The sequence below is a fragment of the Tamandua tetradactyla genome, chromosome 3, assembly GCF_023851605.1.
Source record: "Tamandua tetradactyla isolate mTamTet1 chromosome 3, mTamTet1.pri, whole genome shotgun sequence".
Taxonomy (NCBI): Eukaryota; Metazoa; Chordata; class Mammalia; order Pilosa; family Myrmecophagidae; genus Tamandua; species Tamandua tetradactyla.
Window position 1 is genome coordinate 120,467,543 of NC_135329.1, and position 23,211 is coordinate 120,490,753.

General features: G+C 41.0%; 1 protein-coding gene across 1 annotated transcript; it reads right to left on the reverse strand.

Annotated features, from left to right (window-relative positions):
- Window positions 1-1,078: 1,078 nt before the first annotated feature.
- Window positions 1,079-20,459, reverse strand: RND3 (Rho family GTPase 3). Its single transcript, XM_077153792.1, has 5 exons — window positions 20,017-20,459; window positions 19,418-19,505; window positions 7,747-7,856; window positions 4,828-4,962; window positions 1,079-3,153 (listed from the first exon to the last, which is right to left on the reverse strand). The coding sequence occupies exons 1-5, from the start codon at window positions 20,164-20,166 to the stop codon at window positions 2,902-2,904; spliced, it is 735 nt and encodes a 244-aa protein (XP_077009907.1). The 5' UTR covers window positions 20,167-20,459; the 3' UTR covers window positions 1,079-2,901.
- Window positions 20,460-23,211: the final 2,752 nt, after the last annotated feature.

The following is a 23,211-nucleotide window of genomic DNA, read 5'->3' on the forward strand; positions in this document are numbered from 1 at the left end:
TCAGCAGATATACTCAACTGATTTTTTTTTCTGTGCCATTCATTGTTGAGAAACATATTCCATGCAAGCCTGAGTTAGATATTATGCTTAGATGTTACTCAACGCCAAGGGTTAGGAAAGTACTTTTTATTTCCTTTATTACTTGCTGACATGAATGCGTTCCAAACATTTTCGGTAATTCTGTGCTTTTAAAATGTTTTTACAAGGCTATCCCATAATGTTAGTGCTCCGTAATTCGTTCACTTGCACTAGGTCTTCTGACTTGGATTTTCCCTTTGCTTTGCTCTTCTGAGAATTATTTCCAAACAACTATAACTAAAAGGTTTCCAAAGCCATTAAAAAAAACCCACAAGGATGTATTTGAAGTGACTTAGCTGTGCAAATCGTTGAATTCTAGTTTTAAGGTTCCATATGGCATCCTTGTTAGTTTTAGCTAAAGACTGAGAATCAACTTGTTTTGGACGAACCTAGGCCTCTCTTGGACTTAAACCCTTCCATACTTATTTTAAATCTTTCAGGCTACTGGGAACCATAGATTATGTCGCCTGTGCTATTCGAAGATGCTGTTACCATACACAAGGCTGTTTTTGTTTTGCTCCTTTTCCCCTTCTCATCACCGCAGTAGCGGGATCCCAGGCCATCTACACAATCGGCCCTTGTGAAGGAGCAAAGTGTTGCAGAACGGTTGGCTAGGTTAGGGACCGAGACTTGGACCTCAGTCAGAAGTGCAGCAAACTGAGGTCACATCAGAATTAAAGTCGTGACCTGAGACTAAGGCACACTGTGCTTCAGTATGAAAGACTTACCATCTTTTCTACAGCTTAATCTTAGACGCTATCATGGCTCTTTATGTATATGATCAAAACACTTAATCTAATTTAGCCCCCATTTTCTTCTTGTGCTTTGAAATCATCATGAAAACCTTTTATACATGGAGATTTATCTTTCCCAGGAAACAACTATTAGTGCCAAGAAACAAAAATTTCCAGTCTACTAGTTCAGGAAATGTTAGGTCAGATTCTCTAATCATCTCTATTAAAGAACAAAACCAAACAGCTCAATCAGGAAGTAGATAATAAAAGACAGATCACATTTAGACAGAGACATGGTTACTTTTTTATTTGGAGAAAAGAAAAGTATGTTTTAATAAATACTGCAGAAACATTAACCAAACAAACATACAAAGTGACGTCAACATTTAAAAAAATGCAACCAAAGTTCTGTTTTATAGCAGTTATAACTTATTTTCTTTTTACAATACTTAAATACAGAAAGCACTCGCCAGCTATTTTGTAATACTGCCCAAAGCATAATTCTGCATCAATCAAAGCATATGATGTTGGTAAAATGTCTGTATTTGATGGGAAATGACTGGAATGGTATTTTCTTGCAGAGACAAAACAAAGTGCTTGTAAGACACAGAACTGGGTTGTAATTACCTTAACCTCCTCTCCTGCCACAATTTAATGGGAGCACAGCTTTTAACACTTCAAAAATGAAGCACTATCATTGGAAAGAAAGCTTGTTTTCAACAAGCGCCAATAATAAACAGGTCAGGTCTGATTTCTTCTCTGAAAGAAGCTCTAAAGGGAACTGGTCAAAAAATATCTGTAAACGATTTTAAATGCTGATTATTTAACCATAGCAATCAAGTACTGAACACGGTCTTGGCTGAAGCTGGTTAAGTGAGGTTTAGCAATCACTCTCTAGAAACGTCCCGGTATCGTGTCAGGATTGACATTATATAATCTTCCTCTAGGGACTCTCTAAAGCTTGGGTAAGCAGGTCCTTCCTTCTCTTATCAATGTTCATTTACAAAAAAGTGAAATAAACCAGCACACACCATCAGATGCTGCCAATTTTGGAGCTTCACCCCCAAGAAAATACATGATAGGTCTTTTGCTCTGTTCTTTTGGAGACTTAAATCCAGACAGCTTTACTCACAAACTGTGCTTTCTGCTACTACTCCTTCATTCTCTCTCCTATGGTGAACATAGTACCTACACTTCCCCCCTCCCCCACCATGGATCATTCCTAGGATGTCAAACCAAGACACCTTTTATCGGACTTTGCATTTTTATCAACAATGGCAAAATAAAATAATCACACATCCTCTTTTCTAAACAGTGCACAAAAATATTACATTGAGCAATTTACCACTTTTTAATGACAATCACAATGATGAATAGAACCATCAGACTGAACAAAAACTGACGTTTTATTTTTCTATTTGATCTATTCGATCTTTATGGCGCTGGTCTGTGTATCTTGCAAGACTGCAAAAGCCTTTCTTTAGAACCATCTTGCTCGGCTATTTTCAGGAAAGCCAGATTTCAAAGCCTCAAAGTTTCTCCTCTGGACACCCCATGGGTCCTGATACAATTTCCATCTTAATGATGAGCTAGGAGAAAATTAGATCACATCCTCGAGAAAACTAAACGCTAAGGTCACAGTGCCAGTTCCCCAATGAGGACGGTATATTAATCTATACTTTCTGTAAAGGAGATTAAAACATTTAAAAATTAAATCAAAGTAGAGATCCATGAATAGATTGTAATAAAGAAAACAAAAACGCAAGCACCATTCAGGGTGTGACTTTTCTTCTCGGAGGTACTCGCATTTCTTCTCATCTACTTCTAAGCCCATTCAAATCTCACTTTTTTTTGGCATCTTTTTCAAGTCACATTTCAAAACTCTTCAATGTATTCACTTCCCACCACTTGGTCTACATGCCGAACCTAAGGACAGGACTCCAAAACGATGAGTAGCTTTTCAAATGCCTCCTAAGCCTCCAGTACACGTGACTTTGACTGGGCACTTTGTTCAGACTTCACCTCTTTGTTTTTGCATTGTTGTTTTTTACACTAGACTCCCTTGTCCTCATGGAATATAACGGAAGGTTCACATCACAGTACAGCTCTTCGCTTTGTCCTTTCGTAAGTCCGTAGCAACTGCCGAGAGTTCTGGTCTGCTAGGCATGTGTGAAATCCGCTTTGTGGCCCTCTGCGATTTGTTCCGCTTAACGTTTTTATTTGTCTTGTTCACACAGGCCAAGGTGGCAACGTGAAAAATGTCTCTGACGCTATTTTCTGACTGTAAAGCTGAGCATTCAATATAAGTAGCTGCTCCAATCTGTTTGGCCATATTTGCACCCTGAGAAGCAAAAGGAGGGATTTTAATCAGCGGTAAGTCTTTGGGAAAAGTTATAAAATGTCTAATAGCACAAAACAATAATGTCCTGCAAAATATTTTCTAATGTAGTAACTACATTTTCTGAGTATTGCTGGAGAATTTTTAAAATCTCAGTTACTTTATTTATTACTTCATAAAAACTTGCAGTCAAGACCCAGGTCTAAACTCAGATGCTCAATTATCATCACTCAATAGGTAATTCTTGAGCCCCTCATAGGTGCTAAAGGTTGGTCTAGCGTCATCGGGTCATTGATAAACAAGGGCACTGATCATCAAATACTAAAGAGTGAGCTGATTCCAAGAGACAGGAGAGGAGTTAAGGACGTGATTCTCTTCAGTCAACTGTTACCAAGAGTAATTGGATACTCAGGTCTTCCAGGTCACAGCAAAACAGAGAATCAGAATTACCCAGAGACCCTTACTGTTGGGATTGGTTGACTCAGCTGAAGGTCATGAATGGAAATGTTGCATTTTCACATGGCTCTGGCAGGGGCCACATGGGTCCTAACACCCATTCCAGCAGCTCCCATGGCTCACAATTCCTCTTTTCTTGAGCATAAATGGCACTCAAGGCTAGTCACATAGGTTGTCAAACAGCACGGGTGGGTTAGGAATGGAGTTTAGGATTAATTTAAAAATTTATGTGATTGTGTCTTATGACCAAAATAAATTGAAGAAAGGACTAATACTATTACTAGGATAGTTGTACTTTTACGGAAAACAAAATAAGTAATTTCTAAATGTGGACAATACAACCAACATATACAAAAGTACGTATGGGTGCATCAAAATGACTTATTTAAATAGCCAAGTTTTTGTTCATGTAAGACAAAGAAATGATGAATATTTAATAACGTTTTAGCTATTTCAACAGGAGAAATGAGTTTTCAGAATGAACTTCTGAAATCAGTTCTTCTCCTACCAACTACATGGGAAAATGCCTACAGAAATGATGACTCTCTAAAAGACTGTTTTAAGAGTGCTCTACTGGCAGCAGCCTTTTTCATTATTTCATTGTGCTGCTGACTATAAAATAAGATTCTCTATCTTTAAGAATATTACTGATTTTGAACACATTCTTTTAACTTTAAACTTTGGTGGGAGTTGCAGAGATATACAAGGGTAGCATTTGATTAACTGTTATGTACTTAGTAATGAACTATTACCCGATTATATTATTGAATGCCAGAGAATTTCACATTTTCTATGTTTACACATTTGCCTTATTTATGTATACACACATATGAATCCTCATATAGTAAACCATCAAAAAATTTGGGAAAGTTTTTTGAAAGGGCCCAGTGTCAAAATTATCATCATAATGAAATTATGCCCCACTTAGGGCTCACTTTGCAGATTAATCTGAGCTCAAGACTGCTGTGGAGATACTCAAATGCTTGCTGTAAAGGCACAGGCATAGACTCCTCATCACCCTCAAATTTGTGTTTACAAGTGGTCACAATTTGGGTACACCATGCTCATTCTGCTCTTTGGAAAGGGTCTTAAATCTGGAATTGGACTATTTGGTTGAGTCCTTAGAAAAGCAGCTGGTTTTGATTGTATTTTGTTATGAATGATGTTCCAATTCTCTCCCTCTATAAAGGATCTGCATTTGCACCCTGACAACATGCATACCTGGTCATAGGACACTGGTGTCTGCCTGTGATTTGAGAGCTCTACTAGAGTACTAACATCTGTCCGAAGATCTGACTTGCAGCCGACCAAGAGCATTTTTGTGTTGGGACAAAATTCCTGAATTTCACCCTTCCACTGTTGAATAAAAGAAAAAGATGAAAATGTTAAAAGCATGAGTATCCACATAATAGAAAACAATTTCACTATTGGCAGATATTGGGACCCAAAAAAGGGATTTCCATTTCAGATGAAGAAGCAAACTTGCATTTATGTTCTAAGTAGATGTCAAGTTTACTTCATTTTCAAGTGGATCCATTAGGGAATGCTTATGTGTATCTATTCTCCGTCTCTGTGACTCACTATCTGTCCAACTGTAGGAGACTTGTTTGCTGTTGTCAGAGGTAGCGCCAAAAATTTCTTAATTACTGAGGTATCTCTACAAGATAAAAGTGCATGAAGAATAATTATATATCCTAACAAGTGACTACATCCTCAGCTATGTGGAGCCAGTACTTCCCAGTGTACAAGGCTGGGAATGAGGCAGAGTCGATGCAAGCACAAGTATGCATTCCCTGATCCTACCAACAAACAGCAGCCACCATGTGCTGGGGCTCTATTTAGGTACAGGAGAAAAGAGTTAATAAAACAATGTCCTGACTTCAAGGAATTTCTTTTCCAGTGGCTGAATCAGCAGACTGACATTTGCATATGACCATCTCTTGGGTTCTCAGGAAGGCATTGGTCCCATAGCTCAATGAGCCTCTGAGTTTGTGTAAAAAGTTCATTTTGGGTAGTTGTTTAGTGATCTAAGAAGAATTCTTAAACTCTCCAGAAATGCCTGGGCAGGAAGTTCCAACTGTACTCAAAAAGAGCAAAACTTTTTATGGCTCCCTATCCTCAAGTGTGGTATCACCAGTGGAACTGGGTACTCCAGAGTTGGGGTTCAGTGTGTTGATAGCAGAGCTCTGGCCCTTGGTGGGGAGTGATTAATGAGGCTGAGACAGGGATGCAGTGCCCCACTGTTCCCACCCACATTCACAAATAGGTATGGAACACTCACAAAACATGGTGGTCACAAAAATGATTACAACATAGCTGTGTCTTCCGGTAAGGAATTCACAGAATACTGGGGGTGATGAAGCCATGCATTTAACTATAATATTAGATCAGAGAAACATCCTGTAGGACAAATTTAAAAGACCACTTGAGACCACTCCATATATAAAGATTTGCTTCAGGGCAATGAACTCTAGTCCGAAGTACACCAGTGGACTGAAGAAAGTCAAATACTTTCCATAAGAGCCTAATTTGTCCACTGTTTCAACCTTCCACCCTTCCTTCATTCCAGAAGCACTTATAAGCAGCTACCATGTGTTCGGTAGCCCTGGAGTTAGAACTGAGAGAAAGAATAAGAAATCTTTCCTGCTTTAAGCCATTCTAACCTCTTTGATATTCAAGGACTTAAAGGATTAAATTAATCAAGACCAACTACAGTTGGGGTTATCATAGCCTTAAACTTCACAAGAATGTAAAACACACTCATTAATATCTTTAAGGCCAAAGTCACTATTCATTTGGTCTTAGAAGACAAAGCAAAATAAAACATGAGCAAGGCTTTCTGTCATAAATTATGCATAACTGGATACTGCATCAAGTTAAAAACTCCAGTAAATAAGCACTCTCTTTTATCTACAGAGAAGAACTAGACATGCTGTCATGTTGCTCTTCAGCTGTGTGATGATTCTGGCCTCCTCTGCATGTCTAGCAATTGTTTACGAGCAGTAAAGACAAGAAAGGTACATTTCTGCCTGAATCTGACGAACATTAGCATTATTTGTCTTACAGATCTGTAACATCACTCAAAATTGAAAAGAAGTAGAAAAGATTCTTTGATCTGTTCAGAAATCCATTTCATTGAACGAGTTAAGTCTGCAATGTTTGTTAAACATTAAACATAGAGACAGAGGAGTGATTCACCTTCAAACCCTAATTTCATCACGATCCATGGAGTCAGGCAGTCACATCCAATGGAGAAATATAAACAAATGAAAACACACAAAATATAAACAAATTCCACTAAAACTTAAAGCCAGATGGGAGGAAACCGAAGAGGCCAATGGCATGGATCTCTCTCATCCTCCGAGTCCTACTGTCCTGCTTGGCCACAGGAGTTTCCACTCGGCTCGCACTGTCCTGCTCTCAACCACATCCTCCAAGTCTCGGTGCCCAGAGATGAGGGTGCTCCAGGGGACATTCAGATTCTGAAACTCCATAGCACTCAGGCCAAGCTGAGAAAACAGTCATGGTTACCATGACCTCACACGTGACTTCTCTAAGGCTGGAGGAGCAAGTGAATGGCCCTTCCCTTTCCCGGAGCAACCCCACCTGCAACAGGGGCCCGGCTCTTACCCTCAGCCTGGAGCCTTCCAGCACTTTCTCAGGTCCTCTATCCAGACCCAGGTATGTGTTTTATAATTATAGCATGTTGATTACCAGTGTACCTGGCCTAGACCTTATCATATTTCACCTTGTCTGATGTCTGCCAACACACCCCTAGTCCTCCTATATTACTTCCATTTATGCATAGTTTAAATCTGTAAACCAAGGCAAAATCTTTCAGAGGAAGAAAAAGGAAGGAAGGGAAGAACTGAGGAAGACATGAATGATGGTGGTCACATGTAACTGTTTTTTGCTATACTATTTCCCCTAAAGGACAAATATGGGGGCTTGGTGAAATGAAATTTTAGGCAGATTCATCATGACAACTAGTGTCACACATGTGTGAAAACCCTGTTGTGGTATGAGTATTCTTTTCAGTGTTTTAATTACAAAATAAAAAATGCTGACTAGTGTTTTCTCCAGGCTTTTATTTGATCCATCATCCAGCACTGAGTTGTGCCATCATTCCCTGGTACTTGCCTTTTTTAGGACACTGTCCAGAGTCTCCGGTCTACTGATGTCAAAACAAATCAGCACGGCATCAGAATCTGGGTAAGAAAGGGGCCTGACGTTGTCATAGTAAGGAGAACCTGAGGGGAAACAAAGATACACAAGTCTTCAGATGCCAACCTCCTTTGTCATATATTAGCTTTGCCCTTTCAAGCTAAATCCCTTGAATGTCACATGGCGGCCCCACCCCCACTTCTGCAAACAAAACAAAAGCTGGGTTAGGAACATATTCCATTCTACCCGAAGATGGATGAATGTGCCCACGTATCTGACCTGAATTCAAGGAGGGGTGTGTGGGACGAGGAGCCAAGGTCTTCAACTGAAATCTGTGCCGCTAGCCACAAGGCACCTGGTGGAGGGAGAAGCACCCGGAGCCAGATGTAAGAGTACAAATCCACCTCCACTACTGAACAGACAGGGAAGCTTTACAGCACTGTGCCTCGGTTTCTTCATTTATGAAATGAATATGACAATAGTATCTACCTGGGATTAAATAAACTCAGACAGTGCCTGGCATCTAGGAAGGGGCCCCAAAATTTTAACTCTAGTTATTATTGTTGGGTCCTTCTCATTATTGTTAAAAACTGAGCTTGTGCAAGCACCATAAACTTAGCTACTTCCTGGGGAAAAGAGACCAAATTTAAGACCACTCTGAAGCAGAGGGGGAGTGAATAGGGGAAGGAGGAAAGGGCAGGTTCAGCTATGTGAAGAGAACCACAGAAAACCACATCAGCGTTGCACTGTCTCAAAGTTACAAAGTTTGGATAAGCCATGACCTTTGAGCTAGCTTACTTATCCCCATGCCCTTTATAGGGTATCTTCCTGTTACAACCAAAGAATGTAATAAAAGTCATATTGCATAATGTCACTTTTGTACACGGTTGCATCTTAGACAGTGACACTGAGGCACGACCCAAGACTCCTGGTCCAAGGTAAATCCAGGGTCCCCTAAAGGTTCAAATTACCAGCCAAGTATTTTAACCACAGAACCCTCTCATTTCTTAGGAAACGTCTTCTATGCCATTAGGAATCCCACACACAGAGATGTGTGTCACACACACACACACACAGAGACACACACAGGCAGGTATTTAATTCCTGCATAGAGAAAGAAATCTAAAACCAAAGTCTTTTTGAAAACTCTTTTGTTTTGAAATCACTTTTCTTTCCCACCAGAAAAACAGGATATGTTGTCCTCCGATAAATCAAAACCTTGATAGTCAAAGCCAGGAGGAGAGAATAGACCTTTTACATTTCTAACACAACAAAGTTTCTCAGGAACCTGCTCTTGTGATCTAGAAGTTACTGTTGCTGGAGCCTGATGTACTTTTCAGTCTATTCTGGGTCCCTATCATTCATTGTGGAACCCCAGGCCACACTGTAGCTTTTTCACTCTCTGCATTCAGGATGGAGAGTGACAACTTCTTCAAGGCAGTTGTGTCTGCTAAGCAAGGAATAAGGGAATGCTCTGGAAATAAGGAAGAAAAGTGTGAACAAGTAAAGACGTTCTAAAGGCCAGAATTTCTCATGAACTGAAGCAGTTCTCACACCTGGAATCAGGGCCCTCATGGAGCAGAGACTAATAGCTGAAAGATATATTCTAAAAGCTTAAAAAAAAAGAGTAGTTTTAAATAGTTAGGCATATCTGGAAAGAGGCTGTCTCTGAGAAGAGGAAGCCACGGCTGCCTTTCCAACAACTCAAAGAAATAAGAGATTAAGAGAATAATTAACAAATAGTTCACTAATTTTAAGTTGTTTGAGATGAATCAGAGATGAAAAGTCTTAACACGATATATGGATATAGTGATTTTTTTTAATTAGTTTTGTGAAGTTCAGACTTCCTCAACTGCACCCTTTCCTTTCTCTAAGTCCAAAGTCTAACTTGTACAGTTCCTGTTGTAAACATTTGGTAATCTTTCCAAACACGCAGTGAGAAGATTCCAAATCATGGAGTGGAAATCTCAATGTCTGACGCGCATTCAGGAGGGTCTCCTTTGTGTTTCATGGACTGAAGAGAAGGGGACCCCAAACCCATAAAGTCAGAGTCCTAGACAATTAGGATTGTCAGAAACTTCAGGCTTCAAAGATTCCCTTTGTTGGAAATCACTCAACATTAAGAAAGATGACTATCTCACAGAAGATACTTCTAGGTTTTAATTAGACCTCAGATTCAGAGTACTCCAGCGAGGGGAGCTTAATTCCTTCAGGATATGCCCTTTTACTAATAAATGAGAGTACTTACTGCTTTGTAACAATGGAGACAGGCTATTTTTTCAAACCCCAAAATGAGGAAAGGCAGTTGGAGTAGGACAAAGGTGCTAAAATAGAGTATTTAAAATTGGGACTATCAGAAAAATCCAGAATTGTCTATGGACGATTAGGTCTCCACGTGGCTGCTGAGAATAACTCCCCTAGGTGTTCCCCCTCCCCCATCCACCTTATGCCACAAAGGGGATCTGGCTTTGCCTTCAGCCCTCTGTCACCGGGTAGAGACTGCTAACCAGGATCAAGCCAGCCAGCGGATAATGCTGAGTGGGTATATACAGCTATCTGCAAAAGTTAGGCTTTGGCCTCATTTGAAAAGAAATGGATTTCACAAGTTTAACAGACTTCTTCTGGAAATCTGTTTCTGCTTCTGTTTCTTTTCTTTTTTTTTAATAATGAAAATGCAAATACAGTGCAAAAGTTCATGAGAAACAAACCACCTTGCTTACTGAAGTATAGAGGTAGTTTTTAGGAGCTTAAAGCCTCATCAGGAATGATATTTTGATCTGGTTCTGTTGTTTTTTACTAATGAAGAATGCTGCTTTTAGATAGAGAGTATTCAAGGCATTCATAAGCATAAACATCCCTGCAGTTATTAGTTATAGGCATAATCTGTCTAACCACTAACTCCCAGAGTAATTGGACATTAAAAAGAAGAAGACTACTTTTATTCATTAGATATGTTTGATCGGTAAGGTTAAAACTTATTTTCAGGTAGAAAAAAAAATCTATATCTTCAGCTTTTCATAGTTAAAAAAAGAAACCATACCCTATAGAATTAAAAGAACTCTTCTACTGGGAGAAATCTAACAACTCATCAGCTAAGCAGGCCCTTCAAAAAAAAAAAAGAGAGTTCTGTGTAACTTTACAGTGTTTACTCTGTGTTTGAGCAGTTTGAATTCTTGTCTGTTCTTTCCTATAAAGCCCAAGCTACTGCACAAAGGAAACAAGAGAAGGAAAGTGGGGAGAGAGCATGATATGTAATCACAGGCCCAGGTTGGGGGGTTGGGGGAGGGGAAGCTTACAGGCCAAGAAAAAAAGGAGGAGGAATTCCAGGAATGCTCCTGTGCAGTGAGAATCAAGATGGAGAGGCAGAAGTGTCCCTGAAGTAAGGAATGGAAAGTAAGCCCATAAAACAGGAACCATTACCTGCCTCTAACTCCTACATCCTTCCAGAAAAGTCTTAAAATACCATGTGTTAAACTGAACATCCCCAAAGTTCACTTCTGTAGATGGTTTTAAGGATGCATTTGAAAAGCTTCCAGCGTGACTCTAGAACTAAACGCATGACAAGAGAGCTGAATACTTTCACTATGTGTGAACGTACTTAACTTTTAACTGCAGTACATAAACATGTCCTGATGCATATACCATACTTTCAGCATAGACTGGAATACATAAGGGTGCACTACAGTTCAAGTTCAGGAAGTCTACATACTGAGCTTCCCATGTCATGATAAAGACCTTTCTCAGTGTATGGAATAGGTTTCCTGCAAATGGAAATCCTTGGATGCAGCAGGTGTCATCCTTTCATGCTATGTGAAAATTCAGACACAGCACTGTTTCAAAGGCCTTCTCATTAATCTATCATACCTTAAAAGGGAAAAATTCAGGTTACTGTAAAAAAGTTTACCACGTGTAAAATGCATGCTAAGAAAATATAAAGTTGGACTTTGGGGGTGGGTTTGAATAAGTGTGCATTTGAGGTTCTCTGAGTTCTTCAAACGTGATATATACCAACAGAATTCTAAAAAGGCCTTTGAAATTTCAGGGCTACCCATCTTTGTCTTCAAGATCATTAAGTTGGGTGAGAGTGAAATTTCCAACCCAAGAATAGTCACAAAGTGCCTCACCCAGAAACTAATTCTTCAGACACATACCTGTCTGCTTAAGTCATCCCTTCGCAAAAATAGAACACACCATATATGTACATAATTAAATGTATATGTAACAAGATTCTTGCCCAAAAGGGAGGTTTTATGGAATCACTTGTAAAACCAGTTCACACAGTGTGAGGCTTTATAGGAATCTGAGCAGTGAATATTCTTCTAGCTGACTATTTCATAAATACAACTTCTCTCACTTGAACTCTAAATTGAAAAACTTCCCTTTCCTCCCTAAGAAATTCTTGCTGAGAACAAAAAACTGGGAATGTTTTGGGCAGAGAAAATATATAGTTAGTTCTGGTATTTTTAGTGACCACAAAAAGAACATCTGTACCGAACAGCAGCCAACATGGGAAACTGTATGACCTGCCTTATTATCACAAGATACCACTTCCTCATGCCATCGCTAATCGGAGTGAAAGCTTCAAATTAGCAACAATCTCAAGAATGTGAATCAAGTCTAAACAGAACATTTGTATCTGGCTCAGCATAAGAACTGTTTTTCCCAAGCAGTCTGCAATACAAACACGGCGCCCACAACTATGTAATGAAAACCTTCTGGGGAAGGATATTTTGCTTGCTTCTTCTATAAAATTCAGATTAATAGGAATTATGAACAGATATTATGAAAATGTGTGGGCATTTATGTGCTGTTATAAAGATGGAATATTTAATATTTTCTATTTCTGGGGCACTACAGATACATAGTTGGATAAAAGATACAGAGATAGATTACTATTTTTGAGCTTTAACTAAAGCTATTTAGCTTTAAATTTCTAATCTTATTAGGATGCCTAAAAAATACAATAGAAATATTTCACTTATAGGGGAACCATGGTAAGCCAGAGTTTTAAGGATGAGTAGATATGTATAATTTTAAAAAAATCACATCATCTTTTAATAACATTTTGAAGTTTTTATGTTTCAAGAAATACTCAAGAGTCAGAGTCGTTTCCATGAGTAAATTTCCCTTTCCAGATACCGTGTCATTGAGCTCATTTTTCAAAACCAATGTGCATAGCACCTGGTTAAACTTCTGAGGCACCTTACATTCGATGTCAGTAAAATTTCTGCTTTGCCAAGATGAACTCTGGTTACTCAATATACAGAAACTAAGAAGACATTTAAAGGACATCAGAAAATGACTGAGATGCAACTAATTCATTTGGCCTAACCCAACAGGCAAAAGAGCTGCTAATGAAAAAACTATTAGTCCTTGGTGTCCTATCTATATTTAAAAGAACTGGATTAATGAGGAAACATCTGGCTATTTCAGGTGGCACCAGAATTATCAATCTGGATACCTCCCTGAAATATGCAATTTAGCAAGAATCCAGATTGCAAAGACGGAGCACTTAAATGGAGTTAAAATTAAAAAAAAAAAAAAAGCATCTAGAGACAGACATAGACTTAGAAAGGTAATTCATACCTTTTTTAAAATCAAAGTTTAGTGGGAAATTGTTGGATGGTGAACAAATCTCCAAATGCAGTTTGATGCATTACTTCTAAGGAACCACATCCAAGGCAAAACTTGGAGCTGTCTAGTTTTAACTGACTTCTTACAGGGTTTCAGTGTGAAAATTTGAGTTAGAGTTAAACCTGGTCTTGAAACGCTTAAGCTCCTACAGATCATTATTACCTTATGAAATATCTGGCCTTCTGCAGTCTTGCCCTTGATATTCACAAGCACCCACGTTTTTTTGGCTAAGTTAGAACTCTTCAACATTCAGAATATTGCTTTCCCTTATAGCTATTTAATTTAAACATGCTTCTAAGTGGAGGGGTGTTAAAGACTTTTTAAGTGGGTTCCTAGAGATAAGTAAAGGTATTTATTGTGTGATGGGCCCTGAGTCACAAGTCAGGAGGCCTGGGCTGGCCTTCATGGCCTTCAGTTTTTATTTGGTGTTTGTGTTGCTGCTAGTGAATACTGCTTTAGAACTCCAGGGCTCACCTCCTATAATCAAGTACTATAGAATTAGATGAGGAAATGTTTCTGTATCCTTTATCTGACCCACGGTACTCTCAGAAGGTTTCCAGCAAAGAACTTACCCTGTTCAAATTCCAGTCCATAGGCATCTCCTCCCTTCTAACCTCCTGACACTTATCTAGGCTCCTCATTTGATTTATTATGTTACCTTGGGAAAGTCTTCATATTTTAAATTTTATTGCTATCTATTTTTCTCTACTTTGTTTGTTTTGTCACCCTACCTAGACTGTGAGTACCTTGAGGACAGGAGCTATTTTTATTTATTTATTTTTTTACATGGGCAGGCACCGGGAATCAAACCTGGGTCCTCTGACATCGCAGGCAAGCATTCCTGCCTGCTGAGCCACTGTGGCCCGCCCACAAGAGCAATTCTTGTTCAGCTTTGTACCTTCCCTGTTCGCTACCATAGCACCTAACTTGGCGCATACACACAGAATGCCCTAAAAAGTGCTTACCAATTTTATAATAATTTCGTATGTCTTGCTCAAACGTGTAAATTTCTATGTTCAATCACAAAAAAGGTACCAGTGGTATGTCTTGAAGCTGCTTTCTTGAGTGGTTATATATTAATCTCCAACACTGCTGAAACATCTCCATCCTTTTAACGAAATATTTCATTAGAAGGCTTTGTCGCAAAGACACCCTTCTTTCAACTTGATGTATAAGCTACAAATATAACAATATAGATAGTCTTGTGCTTATGAGTTTGTCCTCAGACTAAGGCAATGTGATAATTAAGATTTTTCTTTCCTCTTTTTAAGTAAAAAAAAAAAAAAAAATAAGAAATACAACTTTCTCTATTAATAATTCAAAAACTAAAACAGGAAGTGCTAACTTTGGCAATCATGGTTTAAAAGCTTGTATCATGACAAGATTCAAAAGAATGCTCATGAGGCAATAGTGTACTTATTATGGGGGGATTTTAGCAGCTGAATTGAATATTTCAAAACTAATAATATGCCTTAAATAAAATGTGCACTAACTTGCTTTGGCTAAAAGCTGGAATGAATGATTATTACTCCCTAAATCACATGTGCTGAAATTACACTGCAATCAAATCTCTTAGGAAAAGATATGGTGATCCTTGCATGATTAAGTTTCTATTATTAGTAGGCATTTGGCTTCATGCTACAAATTACTTCTATGCTTGGCAAACGCTGTAGATTTTAAAGCACAAGATGTTAGAACTACATCGGCCTTACTTATCACTTCAAAATGTTGAACCCATTAGCCATTATTCAGCAGAAACTTTTTGGCTGAATTTGAAAACCATTAGGAGAATTTCTTCAACTATTAAAAAAACAGCTATAAAGGGAAAATTTCTCAGTGTAACCAAGACATCGTGGGCTTATATCCAAAGTCTACCTTTAAAAATCTTCCTCTTTTATACGATTCACTGGGCCTTTTTTTTTTTTTTTTTAAGTATATAAAAGTAAATAACTTTTTCTTTTTTTTGGCTGGAGGAACTTTAAGCAGCCATAAGAAATCAGCTGGCAAAGTACCATCTGTGGTTGCTTTGATTAGTACCTATGGGTGGGAAGAAGGAAGCCTTTTCCTACCTGAATAAGCTCCATAAACCAGGAAAGCCTGAGAACAGACTAAACAGAAACCAGGTGGAACAGGGAACTTGAGCTACAAATATGACAAAATTGGGCCCCTTAAAGGTTGGCAATGAGCTGCTCTAAATAAGGAGATCTACCTTCTTCCACTCTGTGGGCCACCGCCCCACTCAGACTACTACTTTTAGGGGCAGAAGTAGTTTTATTTAACATTGCATCTCTAAGGACTGCCAGAGGGCCTGCACATAGTAGGTCCAGAAACAAGAAGACAGGAAGTGGGGAGACAGAGGAAAAAAGAGAACTGTTAAGTTACTATACCTCAAAAAAGTAGGAAATGAATTACTTCCCTCTCTCTTGGGGCAGAGACACCACATATCCCACCCTTTCACTTGGGGATGTTCTTTCTCACATCCACATGGGCAGGGTTTTGCCTTAGCATTATCTTTTAACTGCTGGAGAGAAAAGCAGACTCCTTCTGAGACGATGTCAAAGCCAGATAAGAACTGCTTCTGTACCTAATGGTGGCCCTTCAGCCAGGAGCTGAAGCTGACTTGAATGGCACAGAAGGGACAAAGAGTTGACGCCATCTCTTTCTCTGTTTAAGAGAAGTTAGGCACACCCAATTTTAATCACTAACTTTTCACAGAGTTTTGGCGGGGGTGTATGAGGGGGCAGCAGTTAGGACTGACATTTTGGCTTTTAAAGAGGGGTTTGGATCGTCTTTCCAGAGTTAAATTGATGGCAGTTGGGAAAAATCAATATATCAAGCACATAACCATATGCAACCATTTTCACAACCTGAACTAAACAAATGTCTAAGTGGGCAAAGAAATGTCAAACATTTGTCAGAAAATAATCCTGTTCAGAAATTGGCCATGAAAAGTTCGAGATGAAATGGAAAAACGTTACATACTTGAAATACTCAGCGGCTGACGCAAATGGTTCCTGTTAGATGTACAACAAAACACTTTTGGTGCAAACAGTCTTAGAATTTAAGCAGTGTTTGTGGCTGTGTTTAATTAAGTAACTTTTCACCTCATGAACTACATAATGGAATTCTAAATAATTCCTTTATGTCTCCCTTTGCATTTGTATAATTCTAATTTTCAACTAAGGTTTCATTTCTGGATAATTCTGTAGTGAGATACTTTCTTAAGCACAGTTTCCAAACCTTTATATTTGAACTGAACATGCATGGGTTTTTGTTTCATTAAATAAAAATACAAGTGATTATTTTACTACAGACTTCATTTCAGGTGATTATCTTTAATTTGATGAAAGGCAATGTTTATAAAGTTGCCATTTTTGTGCACAGGTAATTCAGCAGTAATAAAAATACCATGTAATCCCGTCTCTTTGGAAACTATGCATATGATTATGCATTTATTCATGCAACAGATTTTACTGGGTGCCCACTGTGCATGAGACATCATGTTACCTATGCAGAAACCATAACCTGTAGAGTTTTGATTCAAAATTTGAAAATATCTGAAGTGATATTTATTTGCACATGCAAAGGATAGTCCACAGCTACAAACTGCCCATATTTTATTTGTTTTATTTTCTAGCGTTTGGAAATCAACATGCCTTTCCCTCTCCTAAAACAACCCTCACAAAACAGAAACAAACAAAAACAAAGCCTCATTGTAGCCCTTAGGGCACCTAATCTGAAATTTCCCTTGGTTGTCATGTGACTCTTGAATCTTGAGGTAGGAGGATGCAAAACCCAGTATTCCTTTTAAACCTATCCTTTCCTCCTCCATACTCAAATGAGTCTGAATGTTAAATCCTTCAGGAAGCCTGGGTCTGTTAGAACCTGATTTGTACTGGAGGCTCTGAAACCCTGCCTGGTATGCAGCTCCACTGGTAAGAACTGAAGCCAACCAACATCCTGGGAAACAAAAAGACTTCCTTGTCTCATGCAGTAACCCAAAAATTGTATAGCTGGAACAGATTCTGAGTATTATCTAGCTTAGTGTCCCCTTATTATAGGTGATGAAAAGGATACCTAGGAAGATCGGGGATTTGCATACAAACACCCTTGGTAAGCGAGAGCTAAGATTTAGACTACAGCTTTGTATCAACAATTGGACCAGCCCCACCCCCACGCCTAAATAATTCTTATCATGCATTAGGCCTAAATAGGGTTGTAGGGGGAAGTACTGGTGCTAATTATTGGTACCAAACGAGATGTCCTGCCCAGTATGCATAACAAATACGATGATTTGTCTGGAATTAAGGCCATTTAAGTACTAGGCTGTGTAATAATTTTGTTAATAGGAACAATTGAAAAAAAAAAGCAAACCAAACAAACTATAATTCCATCTATCACCACCTTCTTTATAGTTGTGAGTCTGTATGTGGAGTCCCCAGTATAAAACACGGTGACGTCCTGGTTCTGCTGCCCTTGGCGAGGACCAAGGAAGAGACTTACTCTCCAGGGGGAAACAAAATTTGCCCTTCTCACTCCAGCAGTCGGAGAATCTGGCACCGACCGTGAGAGGCGCTCGTGCGAGACTTCTCGCTTGCCTTTGTGCCTTGACTGTCTCTGCAGACATCCTCAATCTGTCCCTTCCTCTTGCTCTTTAATCCCCTGCGGTCCCTGAGGGCTCCCGAACTTGAAGCCGAGGGTTGTGGGAAGCTCGCACCGCCCAGAAGCACCTCCACTCCTAGCAGAGCGTGGCTTCACCTCCAGGCCTCCCAGCCAGACAGTAAAACCCGCGTGCTGGCACTTGTGTGCTCCTCCTCGCCAGTTTCACCCCAGATTTGGCTCGTTTCACTCGCAGCATCCCAACTGCCTGCTAAGCGACCAGAACTTAAGCGCAGGGGGCTTCACTCAGCCTTCCCAAAGGGCTCCTCCTCCTCCAGAGGCGACATCCTGCTTGGAAACCAGCTCTCCCTTGCTTCCAGGCACCGCTGGCAGGGGCGGAGGGTGCCTGAGTCCCAGCCCGAGATTCCAGGTGGTGCCTCCCCGCCTCTGCCGCTCTTTACCCACCCCGCCCCCCCCTCACTAGCCGCGCGCTGGAAGCCTTCCCGTCCGCTGGGTTCCTGGCCTCCTCTACCAACGCGCTCCAGGTTGGTGGGTGGGCCTACGGGAAGGCGATAACCGGCCTTGAACCCCACGACCCTTGGAAATAATCCACCACGGCGCCAATAATTCCACTGGACGGGAAGGTCAAAGGCGAATAGTGCGGACTTACGGTCGGAAGGTGCCGCAATAAGGGGTCGGGAGAGAATGGCGGGAACTAGGGAGAGTGGGGGGTGAGGGGCGGTTGGTACGGGGGAAAGGGATCTTGTGGTCACCGGGGAGCTTCGGACCCACAGATCCGCCCCGAGACGGCGCGGGCGGCCGGCAGCGCGTGGAGGAGGCCTGGCCACAGCCCGCCTCCGCTGCCAAAGCGTTCTGGGTCGTGAGCGTCCCGGGCGCCCCCGCTGCCGGGGCTCACATTACTCTCCCCGGAGCGCTGAGTCTGCACGTAACCGCGTGGCTTGGGGAATTTTCTCCCTCTTCCCACTCACCCCCGCTGGGCTCCAGGTAAGCTCCCTGACAACCAGCATGTTAGATGTTAGGAGGGACGCCGCGCGAACCGAGTGGTTCCGGAGTCGCGAATGCACCCCAGCATCAGGCCACCTTGGCGACTTGTGGGTCCGGCGGTCAGACCGGTTCCGGTCAGCCGGCTACCGGTGCAGGGTCACTCTGCGGGCCCACAGCGCCCTCCTCTCCCCACTGTCGCCCTCCGTCGGGAACAGACACAATTTTCACTCAGTAGGGAACGCGGGAATCCCGATGCGGGGGGCAAAGTTAAACGAGGGGCGTAAAGCGCTGGGAGTGCGCGGGTCGGCGCCGCAAGTACGCCAGACGCAGGGTGGTCCCAAGGCCCGCCACGGACCTCCGAGCTCCTGAAGCCCGCCCCAAATGCCAAGCGGTCCGAGGACTCTCTTACCCGAAGTGTCCCATAGGCTCAACTCTATTCTTTGTGTGTCGATTTCAAAACTGGCCGTATAATTCTCAAACACTGTAGGAACGTAATTCTGAACAACAAAAATGGACAAGGGAAAGAGGGCAAAAAGGTTATCTTAAAATGCACGACACCCTACGAAAATCACCTCCCCACTTTCCAATTATTAAAATACGCACAAACCCCGCACCCGTAAGATCGCACACTTGAACACGCGGACCCTTTCCGGAACCCCCACCTGACGCCTCGTTGCGCCCCACCCGATTCTCGGAGACTTGCTGACCCAAATCTCCCAACCCCGGGTTCTGCACACATGAAAACAAGTTTCAGAACCTACCCCCCCGAATGCATCTTCCCAACCCCTAAACGCTTCCAGCCCACTTTCCCTTTTTTCCCAGCAAACTACCCAGGTGGAAAGTCCTGAGGGGCGAGACAGATTAATTTTATCAAAACAACGGCAACAACAACAACAAAAAAGAAAAACAAAAACGGGTGAAGCAAAAGGAAGCTCACCTCAAGACTGGGAATCCTGCGGACCGAACCCCCCCACCCCCCACCCCCGAGCCCTGGCCCGCCACACTCACCTCGGGGAAGCAGTCCTTGGCGAAAACATGTAGCAGCGCGGTTTTCCCACACTGACTGTCTCCCACCACTACTATTTTGCATTTCACATTCTGATTAGGATCCATGATAGATTTACTAGATAATTTTTGGCTGGCTCTTCTCTCCTTCATTGATCTTGCCTTATTTTCTCTTGAAACAGGAATTTTCTCTTAAGAGGAAACAAAATATATATTTCTCTGTATATAAAAAAAGCAGATATAAAAATAAATCGCAAGGCTGGTGGGAACCCTGAAGCGCAGGCGAGGAGAGCGAGAGGGGCAGGCGCGTTACTCCCCTCCAACAAGTTTTATGCCTGACTCCACACCTCGCCTTCCAAGTCCAATTCCGATCCGACTGCTTTGTTTCACGCTCTCTGCACGGCTTTATACGCTCGGTCTTCCAATCCTCTTCTTTCTCAATGAGAGAAGGAAACTGATCCGCCTCCTCCCCTTTTATGGAGCCTGGGAGCCAGCGCTGTCGCGTTACTTGCGGAAAGTGTAAACAGTGCGCCCTCTAGGGTGGCCACACGGGATCCGTTTCCAGACCATGGCTCTGGGATAATTTGCAGACGGCAAGGACACTTTACTGATGGATGGAAACTGTGCAAGCCCGGGAGGAGGTGGGAAACCGAATATTTGGGCATGTTGGTCTTTCCTACAACTTCTCTAAAATAATTGTAATGGGAATTGATTTGCAGAAGCCTCACGAACATCTGCAAAGGAAAATATTTCCCACCCACGTTAAAAGAGCAAGTTAAAAACACAGGAAGTAGATCTTAAAGTGGGGAAGGTTTAAGTGGTTGGATTTCAAAAATTTTTGGATCAGGTATATAGGCGGTGAAACAATATCGAAGCCAGGTTATTTCAGATACTGGTGGAAACTGGCTTGCTTGGGTCACGGCAATAGAGTGGCTTCTAAAACCTGCCAGTTTCAGTTACTCAGAAGGAGCAGAAAGATTCTGAGGGGAGATTGCAGAAATCGGAGGGGAACAGAAAGGAAAATAGAAGGTGCCTATAATTGACTGTAAAAAGCCATTGGAAACTCAACTCTACTGTATTAAGGACCCAGATGCCCCCGTTTCAGTGGCGAAACAGGATTTCGGATCCTGCGCTTTAATTCCTTTCTCTTCAGCTTCCACTTCCCTGGAATTGAAGCACCTGAGGCTGGACCCAGAAGACATAAATATCCTTATTACTGGCTGAAAAATGCAGGTACCATCTCCCCTGTGGCAAGAGTTGTAGAGAGGATTAGGAATGGGCCAGACATTTGTTCTCTTTTCCCCATGAGAAGTCCCCCTTTTCCTTCATTTCCTGTGCCCTCAAATGGTTAGGAGCTTTCTGTTATCAAATTGTAAAAAGAATGTGGGTTTTAACCAACTTGTTGGTCCCTCTATAGAGGCTTCTATACTTATAAATGAGAGGAAGATGAGATGAAAAAAAAAAATAGAAAATTTAGTATGAGGAGAGAAATGGAGCAACAAATGGTGTTTAAAAGTGCCCGTGTAACTATTGAGATCTGTGGGACCATGAAGCCTCAGGGATGATTTCCTCATCCTTTCAGATAGGAGAAAACTAGAACCCCATCCCACCTGCCCCCTCCTGCCAAGGAGGGCCCTGACTCAATCTTTGAGTTCTGTGTTCACACAGGTGAAAAACTCAGCCATGGAGAAGGAAAGAGCCCTTGCCTTTACTGAGGTTTCCAGACCGGCATTTGTCAAAGTTGGTTCTCACAAAAATGATACCAGTCAAATTATGGCTGATAAATAATATCAGCTGGGGAAGCATTGTGCTCCATATTACCTCTTCAAAATTTACCAAGCATTTGTATTCATTACAGGCACTAAAAAAATCCTATAGAAAAGTAGTTTGACTTAGCATTTCCCAAATCTACTGAAGCAACAGGAAACTCTTATGAAATTATTTATTTGCTTGAGAAGCAACAGGCATGGTGGTTGGGGGCAGGAGATTACAAAGAGATGTGTTTGAGTTCCAAACCTCACATTTTCTAGCCATGTGACCTGGGATGAGTCATTTAACCTTTTAAGCCTCTATTTCATTATCTGTAAAATAGGAGTCATAATAATAATTATCAGGAAATGCATGTGAAGTTTACCCAAGAGTCCCTGGCACAATAAATACCTATGTTGTATTTTGCATGTTATTTGCGCTTCCCTAAGAACATATTGATATTGAATATATCTTGGAAAATCCTGGCCTTGTTAGTGGACTTACCGGTCTTATCTCACATGTTTAAGTTAAGAAGTTATCCCTTTCCAGAGAAATGATTTGATCTTCCATATTCCTGAACTGATGCAATTGATATCTTTAAATCACTCTAACTAGCAATGATTATGAATTGTGATGAAGTCTGGTCAAAGTACGGGGTAGCCATATTATTTACCAGCCAAGCTGGGACATTTTTGAGAGCAAAAAATTAGCGCTACAAATGATTATGTCAGGACAACAGATATAAAAGTGTTCCAGGTACAATCAGTTTACCAATGAATAATCTGGAATCAAAGTGGATAACTGTTTTTGGAAATCAGGTGACCTGTATCTCCAGGGTTCTGCTGTTGCCCAGTGAAATTTAAATGCCGTGTAACAGAGTTGAAAAACCAAGTGTCTGAAATCACCACACTTTGAGTCTTTCTAGAGTAAGAATTCTTTTTCTTCTTTGATTTGCCAACCCTCATTGTGTGATAGATATTTAATATTTTAAAAGTTCATTTAATATTTAATTCAATAAATATTTATAAAGTGCCTGCTGTATATATGCAAGGCACTGTTCTAGGAACTGCAGGTATAATAATAATAGTAAACAAACTAGTCTTGTTTGCTACTCTTGCAGAATATCCATGCAGGTGGAAGATAGACAATAAGGCAGTAAACATATGGATAAAATTGAATGTGCTAAGTTCTATGAAGAAAACATGGCATGATAAAGCATAGTGGGGTGGGGATTAGACACAGTGGTCTGATAATGCCTCTCTGAGGAGACTGAGTCTTTAATGATGAGAACAACTTGGCCATGAGAAGATCCCATGGAAGGACTTTGTAGAAGGGGAACAGACAGTGAAAAGGTTTTGTGGAGGGAAAGGCCAGAGTGACCAGGCATACTGGAGGAGGGAGGCAGTGAGTTGGAGAACAGAAAGGAGACAGGCAGGGGCTGAATAATTG